This window comes from Oncorhynchus clarkii, chromosome 7 (genome assembly GCF_045791955.1).
Source record: "Oncorhynchus clarkii lewisi isolate Uvic-CL-2024 chromosome 7, UVic_Ocla_1.0, whole genome shotgun sequence".
Classification (NCBI taxonomy): Eukaryota; Metazoa; Chordata; class Actinopteri; order Salmoniformes; family Salmonidae; genus Oncorhynchus; species Oncorhynchus clarkii.
In genome coordinates, this window is record NC_092153.1 from 85,412,809 (window position 1) to 85,426,560 (window position 13,752).

At 44.1% G+C, this 13,752-nt stretch overlaps 1 protein-coding gene across 1 annotated transcript in view; it reads left to right on the forward strand.

Annotated features, from left to right (window-relative positions):
- The window catches only part of LOC139413945 (dual specificity tyrosine-phosphorylation-regulated kinase 2-like), a 36,329-nt gene that overhangs the window by 1,252 nt on the left and 21,325 nt on the right, over positions 1–13,752 (forward strand). Inside the window, exon 2 of the mRNA XM_071161836.1 lies at positions 6,946–7,055. Coding sequence (XP_071017937.1) covers positions 6,946–7,055 — 110 coding nt within the window. The remainder of the gene's footprint in view (positions 1–6,945; positions 7,056–13,752) is intronic.

Sequence of the window (13,752 nt, forward strand, 5' to 3'; positions counted from 1 at the left end):
GGGTAAAGTGGTTAGGCATCAGGATAGCTGTGATTCTAGTATCAGCTATTGCACAAAGTGGCATTTCACCGGGCATCATTTGTTAGCTTGCCATTTTGTTGAACGTATGTAACATTTGTCCCTGAATTATTTTGTTTCCATGGTTCAAGACAGTTGATCATCTCAAATAGCTCGGGAGTCAAGGACTGTTGCTTACTTTTGGTCACGTAGTGTATTTTCAAGAATGTGGTCACCTGCTCATAGAACAGCCCCAGACCATTATTCCTCCTCCACCAAACTTCACAATTGGCACTATTCATTGGAGCAGGTAGCGTTCTCCTGGTATCCGCCAAACCCATATTGCTTGATTCATCACTCCAGAGAACGCGTTTCCACTGCTCCAGAATCCAATGGCGGCGAGCTTTACACCGCTCCCTCTGACGCTTGGCATTGCGCATGGTGATCTTAGGCTTGTATGCGGCTGCTCGGCCATGGAAACCCATTTCATGAAGCTCCCGATAAAGTTATTGTGCTGATGTTGCTTCCAGAGGCAATTTGGAACTTGGTAGTAAGTGTTGCAACCGAGGGTAAAATATTTTTCCGCACTTCAGCACTCGGCAAAGTGGTCGGTCAAAAAATAAATATGAAACAAGGTTTTGAAGTGTCTGTCCTAAATCTAGGAGATGTTAATACAACTGAGGAAAGTATTCAGACCCCTTGCCTTTTTCCACATTTTGTTAAGTTACAGCCTTATTCTAAAATTGATTACATTTCTTGGGTATGACGCTACAACCTTGGCACACCTGTATTTGGGGAGTTTCTCCCGTTCTTCTCTGCAGATCCTCTCAAGTTCTGTCGAGTTGGGTGGGGGTGTGTCACTGCACAGCTATTTTCTGGTCTTTCCAGAGATGTTCGATTGGGTTTAAGTCCGGGCTCTGGCTGGGCCCCTCAAGGACATTCAGAGACTTGTCCCGAAGCCACTCCTGAGTTGTCTTGGCTGTGTGGATAAGGTTGTTGTCCTGTTGTAAGGTGAACCTTCGCCCCAGTCTGAGGTCCTGAGCGCTCTGGAGCAGGTTTTCATCAAGAATCTCTCTGTACTTTGCTCCGTTCATCTTTCCCTCAATCCCGACTAGTCTCCCAGTCCCTGCCGCTGAAGAACATCCCCACAGCATGATGCTACCACCGCCATGCTTCACAGTAGGGGCGCTTGACATTCAGGCCAAAGAGTTTAATCTTGGTTCCATCAGACCAGAGACCATCTTGTTGCTCATGGTCTGAGAGTCTTTAGGTGCCTTTTGACAAATTCCCAGTGGGCTGACATGTGCCTTTTACTGAGGAGTGGCTTCCATCTGGCCACTCTACCATAAACGCCTGATTGGTGGAGTTCTGCAGAGATGGTTGTCCTTCAGGAATGTTCTCCCATCCCCACAGAGGAACTCTGGAGAGTGACCATTGAGTTCTTGGTCACCTTCCTGACCAAGGCCCTTCTCTCCCAATTGCTCAGTTTGGTCAGGCCACCTCTAGGAAGAGTCTTGGTGGTTCCAAACTTCTTCCATTTAAGAATGATGGAGGCCACTGTGTTCTTGGGGTTCTTCAATGCTGCAGACATTTTTTTTGGTACCCTTCCCCAGATCTGTGCCTCAACACAATTCAGTCTAGGAGCACTACAGACAATTCCTTCGACCTCATGGCTTGTTTTTTGATCTGACATGCACTGTCAACTGTGGGACCATATATAGACAGGTGTGTGCCTTTCCAAATCATGTCCAATCAATTGAATTGACCACAGGTGGAGTCCAATCAAGTTGTAGAAACATCTCAAGGATGATCAATGGAAACGGGGTGCACCTTAGCTCAATTCCGAGTCTCATAGGAAAGGGTCTGAATACTCATGTAAATAAGGTATTTTTTAATCTTTGCAAACATTTCTAAAAACCTGTTTTTAGTTTGTCATTATGGGGTATTGTGCATAGGTTGATAAAAAAAAAAAAAAAAATTAGGATAAGGCTGTAACGTAACAAAATGTGGGAAAAAGTCAAGGGGTCTGAATAGTTATTTAATTTTTTCCAGTTTCCCCTTTTCCCATTTTGTATCACAAAGTGTAATGTTTCTTTACTATAGTTCAGTTGGAGGCGGTAATGCAACATAATTATATGTTACATATATATATATATATATATATTATATATAAACTCCACAGAAGAGGAATTGCAATGGAATTCTACGTCAGGCAGAAATGAGTGTTTTGGATCAGGAAAGTTTCCTCTCGTGACCTCTACAAGACAGCATGCTGAGTACAATGATACTTCACTGGTTGTCTGTGCTGTTGGTCCTTTTGCAGGTAGGAATGTGAGGCTAGATATGGACAGGAAAGTATAATTGCATGAACTTTTCCAAGCGCTGGTAGTGCGTTCAGGTTTGTCACCTGAAGCATGTACACAAGTTGAAAATAGATGCATGTTTGTATGCTTCTGGTGGTAGAAATATGAACTCGAATACCAGCGCTTCCTACCTGCAAAAAGACCAGCCGCACGAAACAACCGATACATAAAAATATTGATTTTCTGGAACATTCTGGCTTTATAGCTTGTGAGTGGAAGTTTTTCCAAGCAAATTGTATGGCATTGATCTTAGACTGTGAACCAGAGGTATCGCAGTCTGATTGTCAGGCAGATCAGGGCTCTGTGGTGACAAAGAAATGAAGGCGCACAATACATTTGTTGTTGTTGTTGGATGTATTAAAGCCGCAGTACGCAGTTGGGTGATTTCATTTATCTCTAGAGGCACTGGTGCTACCAAATGTAATATTCTAAGTTGCACAGCAAAATATTTAGGAGTGTATGCCCTCAGAAGGGTAGCGCTGTAGAGCCCTGTAGACTGTGATGTCATAATAGCGCTGATCAGTTCCACCCAGTGGAGGTAAACAAGCTGTTTTCTGACTTGCAACTTTGTGTCCGTTGATCAGACAAACACTAGACTCTCCTGCATGTCTGTAAGTACTCTTCTCCAGAGCCAGTCAACACTGGAACAAGTGCTGAACTCATGCTTCTTTGCAGGTCTCTGAATCATATTTAAAAAATGTATTTATATTTTTTAAAGTATTTAGCTTACTAGGCAAGTCAATAGTCTTATCAAATAAATAGATATATCTCAGTAGTTCTGTATGAACAACAGACAGACAGGCAGTCTAGCTAGTTCTAGTTGAGTCAGCTACAGTCTAGCCAGCAGTCTGTGTCTACGCTGTTGCACCATTGTTATTAGTCTGGTTTATGACACGTTTCTGGGGTGTTCCCTTCGCTCTACTCTCTGTGGTGTTTGTCCCTCCTGGACCACCATCTCCGCACACAGACCCAGGCGGTGTGTTTGCTAAATAGCTACATTTTTCCATAACAACCGTGCCATTCACATGAAATTGATGCCAACCCTTTTGGTTTGAGTTTTGTTGTGGGGAGTTTTCAGTAGTAATGTTTGGGGCCAGAGTGAATGTGAATATGGGGGTAAAGTGCTGAACCCACAGTCTTAACTCCCCTTTCATGCAGGCCATGTGTATTGTACCCCCACCCCCGCACAGAGCCCGTCGGTTGACACTGCAGCACAGGACTGGAGCCTGGCCACACAGCTCTAACTAACCCTACATCTCTCTAAGGGTTATTACTAGTTAACATGGCTCTCTTAGGGCTAACTCTAACTAAACGGATAGCAATACACTGATGTCTGTTTCACTAACGCTAACTTAGTGACACAGTTCTCTATGGGGCTAACGCTAACTTCGTGACACAGTTCTATATGGGGCTAACGCTAACTTAGTGACACAGTTCTCTATGGGGCTAACTTAGTGACACAGTTCTCTATGGGGCTAACTTAGTGACACAGTTCTCTATGGGGCTAACTTAGTGACACAGTTCTCTATGGGGCTAACTTAGTGACACAGTTCTCTATGGGGCTAACTTAGTGACACAGTTCTCTATGGGGCTAACTTAGTGACACAGTTCTCTATGGGGCTAACTTAGTGACACAGTTCTCTATGGGGCTAACGCTAACTTAGTGACAGTTCTCTATGGGGCTAACGCTAACTTAGTGACACAGTTCTCTATGGGGCTAATGCTAACTTAGTGACACAGTTATCTGTGGGGCTAATGCTAACTTAGTGACACAGTTCTCTATGGGGCTAACACTAGCTAAGATTGCTCTTTTAGGGCTAACGCTAACTAAACTGTTAAAACCAAAGTCAGTTTTATTTTTCTTGGTTTGGGATTTTATCTTTATACTCTCAATATTACAATTATTCCTAGAGAAACAACAAAATTGAATGTTCTGAGTCCATGTCAAGGCTTAAATCACATCAGAAGACCATTTTATTTATTTTTTACTTAAAGGAGAGAAACTAACATTTAGTTTTGAGTGCAATTCCCTGTAATTGCGCATCTAGGAGGGGAGGAATGTGTGGGTCTAAAGATGTTTCTGCTGATGTTAAGACCTACTGCTGCAGCAAATGGCATGGCAAGAGTTTGCAAAACAATGACCACCCAATTAAAACAAATAATCATTCTATACTTCTGTCAGGTGAGACTACTTAACTTTTAATTGAGAAGGTTTTCAGGGAAAATGATTAGCATCGCTAACTGGCAGGGTAGCCTAGTGGTTAGAGCGTTGGACTAGTAACTGGAAGGTTGCAAGTTCATATCCCCGAGCTGACAAGGTACAAATCTGTCGTTCTGCCCCTGAACAGGCAGTTAACCCACTGTTCCTAGGCCGTCATTGAAAATAAGAATTTGTTCCTAACTGACTTGCCTAGTTAAATAAAGGTCCATTTTTTTTTTTAAAGACGTGCCACAGACAGACGGGTAATATTGCTGGAAATTAATTGGCAGGTATTGTTACCTTTTTGACTCTTTTTTTTTAAAGCCAATAGTGGTTTTGTTTGGATAATAGCCGGGATCTTTGAGACGGCTTTTGATTTAAAAATGCATGTACTTTCAAAATTGATTGGCGAGCTACTTATAGGTGGACGGCGGACTACTGGTAGTTGGACACCCCTGGTCTATGGGTTAATGCTAGCAGGTGAATTCCACGGCTCCCTATTACCTAATGCAAACTAGCCCCATAGCTCTCTATGGGCTAATGCTAGCACTATAGCTCCCTATTGGCAAATGATAACTAACCCCACAGCTCTCTATGGGTTAAAGCTGTTACCTTGCATGAACCGGCCAACCCCATTCACAGCCCAGACTGGCTTAGCCAGGTGCTTAAGGTTGCCAGAGAGCCAGTGTTGCTGAAAGTGGTAGGCCTATTATTGGCCTATTAATGGGGCTAGCAGATGCTACTGTGACGGCAGCATCTTTCCGCTTGTCTGTCTGTGTCTCCACCATTTTGTTCTGTGCATCCACGTTGAAACGATGGAACACAGACACAGGTGTAATCAGAAATAGAGTCATTAACACGGAAAGGGATCTGATAACCGGAAATGAGTCTGATTTATGATATGCCACAGTGTGCGTGACTGTGTGTCACCTTAGACCTGCACACAGAGGAGGTGTTATTGGAGGGGGAACTACAGGCCTGAAATTTTATTATTACAAGTGGCGCCACGGAAATCAAATTAACATCATGCAAAAATCCCCATCTGTTTAAACTACAGATCTGTTTTTTTTTTGCATGGGCTGTGTCTCAATCCACCACATCCGTCGGCCCTTCCATATCTGTGGTGAAAGATGGCATAGGTAGCGCGATGTTTGTCAGACTGAGACATCCTGAAAATCCGTCTTCTCACGAAAACGTCTGTAGTCTCCGACTGGTTTGGCCTACAAACTACCACTCTGTAGAAAGATGAGACTCTCAGGAACACGGTGGTGTTTTCAGTTGTCTCGACGACCCCCACAATCATCACAGGACTCTTCTGAAGTCGGTACAGGCTCTTCTGCCAACTTCTGTCTGTAGCGTCCAAACAGTTTGTTCTACACACTAATGTGACACCTCTGTGGAAAGGTGAGACTCCCACGGACACTTACATGTCGGTTGTTTTGCTCTAGGTACCAGTTAAGAAGTGCCCGATCTGCCAGGGCACCAGGGCCTTCTGCCAGGGCACCAGGGCCTTTTGCCAGGGCACCAGGGCCGTCTGTCAGGGCTGCAAGGCCATTAATAAATTGGCTAAGTAAATTGTTTTTAAAAATGAAAAATAGTAGGTATTCTGTGAAGAAAAACAAAAGTGTATGTCCATAAGTAATTAGCCTTTATGTCGATGTGTAGGTGATAGCCTATGGCTATTGGCTACAGCCTGTCATGTCCAGACCCATGCTTACATAAGGGAGGAGCCTGAAAATATAGCCAAACTTTAATGAAACTGATTCCATATGTGTTATTTTATAGTTTTGATGTCTTCACTATTATTCTACAATGTAAAAAAAATTATAATAAAGAAATCAGTAGGTGTGGCCAAACTGTTGACTGGTTATGTATATTGTATACATGTGGTTAGCATGTTCAATTAATACGTTAGACTTTCTAATAATGTAATGGATGTTTTCTTTTCTTTTCGTTAAGATGCAAAAAAGTTTTATGTTAACAAATTAAGTTGATGTAATATTGACTGAAATACTTTACTTTAAAAGCGTTGTAAATGATCTAGACCCATGTTGGCATATTAACACACACAAAAAAAACAAACGTGTTTTAATTTTGGGATGGTTCAAGTTAAGTTTGGGGCAGTTGAAATTGCGGTACCGGGAAGGTGAGGATGTGGCCCTGCCCGTGGAACGCTTTCGACATCTTGTCGAGTCCATCCCCCAACGATTTGAGGCTTTTCTGAGGGCATAAGGTGTACTCGGTGTATGTCTGTTAGGGTAATGTTTCAATATGAGAGCTCCTGTTAGACCAATTTATTTATTACACATGTGTCTGATTATATTGTTAATGTCAATGAAGTTGATCCAGAGCGTGACCTCTGACCTGTGTTGTTGTGTCCACCAGCGCGGCATGGTGACGGCCTCTATAACTCCTACATGAGAACTGACCACCTACTGAAGGAAGAAGCAGACACACACAGTCCCGCTGGCCTGCCCCCGATACCCAAACACACTGTGAGTACACACACACACACACCGCCCCGCAGGGCTGCTCCCAAAACACCACACACACACACACCGCCCCACAGGCCTGCCCCCAAAACACCACACACACACACACCGCCCCACAGGCCTGCCCCCAAAACACCACACACACACACACCGCCCCGCAGGCCTGCTCCCAAAACACCACACACACACGCACAGACACCACCCCGCAGGCCTGCCCCCAATAACCCAAATCACTTTTTTTTATGACGAATGAATGAAGGACATCAGCTTTATTCAGTCTGTTCCACACCCTTTAATCAACTGGTCCAGCTTTATTCAGTCTGTTCCACACCCTTTAATCAACTGGTCCAGCTTTATTCAGTCTGTTCCACACCTTTTAATCAACTGGTCCAGCTTTATTCAGTCTGTTCCACACCTTTTAATCAACTGGTCCAGCTTTATTCAGTCTGTTCCACACCCTTTAATCAACTGGTCCAGCTTTATTCAGTCTGTTCCACACCTTTTAATCAGCTGGTCCAGCTTTATTCAGTCTGTTCCACACCTTTTAATCAGCTGGTCCAGCTTTATTCAGTCTGTTCCACACCTTTTAATCAACTGGTCCAACTTTATTCAGTCTGTTCCACACCTTTTAATCAACTGGTCCAACTTTATTCAGTCTGTTCCACACCTTTTAATCAACTGGTCCAGCTTTATTCAGTCTGTTCCACACCTTTTAATCAGCTGGTCCAGCTTTATTCAGTCTGTTCCACACCCTTTAATCAACTGGTCCAGCTTTATTCAGTCTGTTCCACACCTTTTAATCAGCTGGTCCAGCTTTATTCAGTCTGTTCCACACCTTTTAATCAGCTGGTCCAGCTTTATTCAGTCTGTTCCACACCTTTTAATCAACTGGTCCAACTTTATTCAGTCTGTTCCACACCTTTTAATCAACTGGTCCAGCTTTATTCAGTCTGTTCCACACCCTTTAATCAACTGGTCCAACTTTATTCAGTCTGTTCCACACCCTTTAATCAACTGGTCCAGCTTTATTCAGTCTGTTCCACACCTTTTATTCAGCTGGTCCAGCTTTATTCAGTCTGTTCCACACCTTTTAATCAACTGGTCCAGCTTTATTCAGTCTGTTCCACACCCTTTAATCAACTGGTCCAGCTTTATTCAGTCTGTTCCACACCCTTTAATCAACTGGTCCAGCTTTATTCAGTCTGTTCCACACCCTTTAATCAACTGGTCCAGCTTTATTCAGTCTGTTCCACACCCTTTAATCAACTGGTCCAGCTTTATTCAGTCTGTTCCACACCTTTTAATCAACTGGTCCAACTTTATTCAGTCTGTTCCACACCTTTTAATCAACTGGTCCAACTTTATTCAGTCTGTTCCACACCCTTTAATCAACTGGTCCAGCTTTATTCAGTCTGTTCCACACCTTTTAATCAACTGGTCCAGCTTTATTCAGTCTGTTCCACACCCTTTAATCAACTGGTCCAGCTTTATTCAGTCTGTTCCACACCTTTTAATCAACTGGTCCAGCTTTATTCTGATCGATAGAAGATACATATCGTTCATTCTAGCAGGAGATGGCTGTACCTATAGGTTATCCCTGATTATAATCCATGGTTATTTAGCAAGTAGGGCTGGCTAGCTACCACATCACTTTTCATGATCCATGGGCTACTACAGAGCCTGCAGGGACTCTGTCAACCCTGGGAAAATATGCAAATATAACCTGATTCTAGCTACGATACAAATAAACATCCGGATGAGACACACACACACACCCAACGGCTAGGAGGATGTCCCTCCGGAGGAGGAGGGCAGCTATACGGCGACAGTGTGAGGAATCACTCCGAGCCTGTTGTGGCACTCTGTTCGTCAGTGAGAGGGCGGGCAGACGATGTGCGTGCATCAATCACCTCACGACTATGCCTTGTATCGTACTGCCTATTCACTCAACCTGCTGCCAGCCAGGCTAATGGTAACCCAGATGACAAGATGGCCACATAAACAAACTTTTAACTTCATAATTATCAGCTAGCTATATGGGAATTGTAATAATCTAGCTAACTAGCCATTTTAACAGGCAAAAACAACCGACATCTAATGTAATGCAAGGTAGATGACTAGTTGACAATTCTTTGTGGCTAGTTGGCTACTAATTATTTGTGGCTAGCCCTATTGACTTACTATGGGGTTGCGATCTATGCACACCACTGTGTGTATTGTAGGCAGGTACACAATTAACACAGAATGTATTTATTAGTGTATCAAGAGAAAATATTGTAGTCAGGCAGCATATGAGATGGTACTGGGCAGCCTATGAGATGGTACTGGGCAGCCTATGAGATGGTACTGGGCAGCCTATGAGATGGTACTGGGCAGCCTATGAGATGGTACTGGGCAGCCTATGAGATGGTACTGGGCAGCCTATGAGATGGTACTGGGCAGCCTATGAGATGGTACTGGGCAGCCTATGAGATGGTACTGGGCAGCCTATGAGATGGTACTGGGCAGCCTATGAGATGGTACTGGGCAGCCTATGAGATGGTACTGGGCAGCCTATGAGATGGTACTGGGCAGCCTATGAGATGGTACTGGGCAGCCTATGAGATGGTACTGGGCAGCCTATGAGATGGTACTGGGCAGCCTATGAGATGGTACTGGGCAGCCTATGAGATGGTACTGGGCAGCAATTGATTTCAAGAAATTAGTTTAGAAATTACTTTTTTTTTAATGTGGTTGTGTCATATTTCTGTCCATAGTTTTTGTTGAAGCTTCCATACTTCAAAATGTGTATAAGCAGAGTACGTATCCGAGAAGTGCCATCTGTACTCCGTTTCGCATACTTTTATATTTTTTACTTATACTCCGACCCTCCCTTGGAGCGGGCCGTTAAGTTTTTTTTCTTCGGAATGCCTATGTCCAACGTGTAAAGAAACGTTTTCTGAATTAATTCCGGATGGAAAAAGGCTTTCAGTGTGAACTTAAATGACAGCAAACAGATATAAAGTAAGTAGGAAGATAATGGACCTACCATATATATTTGAGTAATTTAGTCTTTGAGAAATAACAATCACCAAAGTCAAAGCTAGAGAATCCAGGAGAGTAGAGAAAAATAACACCGTATTAGCCATGGCAAAATGCATTGAATTGTAGAAAATATACTTTAAATCTGCAAATTTTTTCTCAGCTACATGGCAAAATGTGTAGAATGGCAGGAAATTAGCTTCAAATGAGGAACATAAACAGCATAGTGGGTCAATTACCGCAACATCTAAGAGCGTTGGAGCACGAGGCTCAACTTCTCCGCTGTTTTGGTCCCGTTTCTACCACGCTGTAATGCATGAACCAAACCTGTGCACATGCGCAGATACTGTGAGAGTGAAGTCTTGCGTCTTTAGCAAAGACTAAAAGATGACCTAGGGCCAGTGGGTTTGGCAACGAATATGTAGCGAGGACCAGCCAACTAGAGCATACAGGTTGCAGTGGTGGGTAGTATATGGGGCTTTAGTGACAAAACGGATGACACTGTGATAGACTGCATCCAATTTGCTGAGTAGAGTGTTGGAGGCTATTTTGTAAATGACATCGCCGAAGTCGAGGATCGGTAGGATAGTCAGTTTTACGAGGGTATGTTTGGCAGAATAAGTGAAGGATGCTTTGTTGCGAAATAGGAAGCCGATTCTAGATTTAATTTTGGATTGGAGATACTTAATGTGAGTCTGGAAGGAGAGTTTACAGTCTAACCAGACACTTAGGTATTTGTAGTTGTCCACATATTCTAAGTCAGAACCGTCCAGAGTAGTGATGCTAGATGGGCGAGTGGGTGTGGGCAGCGATCGGTTAAAGAGCATGCATTTAGTTTTGCTTGCATTTAAGAGCAGTTGGAGGCCACGGAAGGAGTGTTGTATGGCATTGAAGCTCGTCTGGAGGTTAGATAGCACAGTGTCCAAAGATGGGCCAGAAGTATACAGAATGGTGTCGTCTGCGTAGAGGTGGATCAGAGAATCACCAGCAGCAAGAGCAACATCTTTGATGTATACAGAGAAAAGAGTCTGCCCGAGAATTGAACCCTGTGGCACCCCCATAGAGACTGCCAGAGGTCCGGACAACAGGCCCTCTGATTTGACACACTGAACTCTGTTTGATAAGTAGTTGGTAAACCAGGCGAGGCAGTCATTTGAGAAACCAAGACTGTTGAGTCTGTCGATAAGAATGTGGTGATTGACAGAGTCGAAAGCCTTGGCCAGGTTAATAATAATGGCTGCACAGTATTGTCTTTTATCGATGGCGGTTATGATATTGTTTAGGACCTTGAGCGTGGCTGAGGTGCACTTATGACCAGCTCACCAACCAGATTACATAGCGGAGAAGGTATGGTGGGATTCAAAATAGTTGGTGATCTGTTTGTTAACTTGGCTTTCGAAGACTTTAGAAAGGCAGGGTAGGATAGATATGGGTCTGTAGCAGTTTGGGTCTAGAGTGCCTCTTTTGAAGAGGGGGATTGCCAATCTTTAGGGATTTCAGACGATACGAAAGAGAGGTTGAACAGGCTAGTAATAGGGATTGCAACAATTGCGGCGGATAATTTTAGAACGAGAGGGTCTAGATTGTCTAGCCCGGCTGATTTGTACGGGTCCAGATTTTGTACCTCTTTCAGAACATCTTCTGGAGAAATGGGTGAGGCTTGGGCAAGTTGCTGTGCAGAGATGTTGACCGGGGTAGGGCGGTGCCAAGTGGAAAGAATGGCCAGCTGTAAAAAATAAAAATAATAATAATAATACAAATTCTTATTGAAATTCATGATTACCGATAGATTTATTGGTAGTGACAGTGTTTCCTAGCCTCAGAGCAGTGGGCAGCTGGGAGGAGGTGCTCTTATTCTCCATGGACTTTAGTGTCCCAGAACTTTTTGGAGTTTGTTCTAATGTTTTCTGTTAGGAAAGCAAAGGCTAGCTTTTTCAAACTGCCTGTGTATATTGGTTCCTAACTTCCCTGAAAAGATGCATATCGCGGGGGCTATTCGATGCTGATGCAATACGCCACAGGATGTTTTTGTCCTGGTCAAGGGCAGTCAGTACTGGATTGAACAAAGGGCTATATCTGTTCTTAGTTCTACATTTTTTGAATGAGGCATGATTATTTAAGACGGTGAAGAAACCACTTTTAAAGAATATCCAGGCATCCTCTACTGATGGAATGAGGTCAATATCCTTCAAGAATACCCGGGCCAGGTTGATTAGAAAGGCCTGCTCGCTGAAGTGTTTTAGGGAGCGTTTGACAGTGAGGAGGGGTGGTCGTTTGCCCGCGGACCCATTACGGACGCAGGCAGTGATTGCTGAGATCCTGGTTGAAGACAGCAGAGGTGTGTTTAGAGGGCAGGTTGGTCAGGATGATTTATATGAGGATTTAGGGTAGTACTTGGTGGGTTCCTTGATCATTTGTGTGAGATTGACGGCATCTATCTTAGATTGTGGGACGGCTGGGTGTTAAGCATGTCCCAGTTTAGGTCACCTAACAGTGCAAACTCTGAAGATAGATGGGGGGAAATTAATTCACATATGGTGTCCAGGGCATAGCTGGGGGCTGAGGGGGGTATATAACAAGCGGCAACAGTGAGAGACTTATTTCTGGAGAGATGGATTTTTAAAAGTAGAAGCTTAAACTGTTTGGGCACAGACCTGGATAGTATGACAGAACTCTGCAGGCTATCTCTGCAGTAGATTGCAACTCCACCCCCTTTGGCAGTTCTATCTTGGTGGAAAATGTAGTTGGGGATGGAAATTTCAGATTTTTTGGTGGCCTTCCTAAGCCAGGATTTAGACACGGCTAGGACATCAGGGTTGGCAGAGTGAGCTAAAACAGTGAATAAAACAAACGTAGGCTTTTGCGGTTACAGAAGTCAACAAATGATAGCGCCTGGGGAATAGGAGTGTAACTGGGGGCTACAGGGCCTGGGTTAACCTCTACATCACCAGAGGAGGAGTTGGATGAGGGTACAGCTAAAGGCTATAAGAACTGGTCGTCTAGTGCGTTGGGGACAGATAATAAAAGAAGCAGATTTCTGGGCGTGGTAGAATAGATTCAAGGCATAATTGGCAGACAGGGATATGGTAGGATGAGAGTACAGTGGAGGTAAACCTTGGCAATGAGTGATGATAGAGGTTTTGTCTCTGGAGGGACAAATTAAGCCAGGTGAGGTCTCCGCATGTGTGTGGGGGTGGGACGAAAGAGCTGTCTAAGGCATTTTGACTCTACAGTGAAATAAAACAGTAAAAACTAGCCAAGACAGCAGTAGACTAGACATATTGAGAGACATAAAGCAATCACAGGTGTTGATCAGGAGAGCTAAGACAACAACGTGTAAATGGCGCTGAATGGGCAGAGCGGGTCAGTTGGGTCCATACAGGACCTGAGTTTGAGGCTGGGGCCTACAGGTAAATGGTGATGAATGGGCAGAGCGGGTCAGTTAGGTACATACAGGACCTGAGTTCGAGGCTGGGGCCTACAGGTAAATGGTGGAGAATGGGCAGAGCGGGTCAGTTAGGTCCATATAGGACCTGAGTTTGAGGCTGGGGCCTACAGGTAAATGGTGATGAATGGGCAGAGCGGGTCAGTTGGGTACATACGGGACCTGAGTTCGAGGCTGGGGCCTACAGGTAAATGGTGATGAATGGGCAGAGCGGGTCAGTTAGGTACATACAGG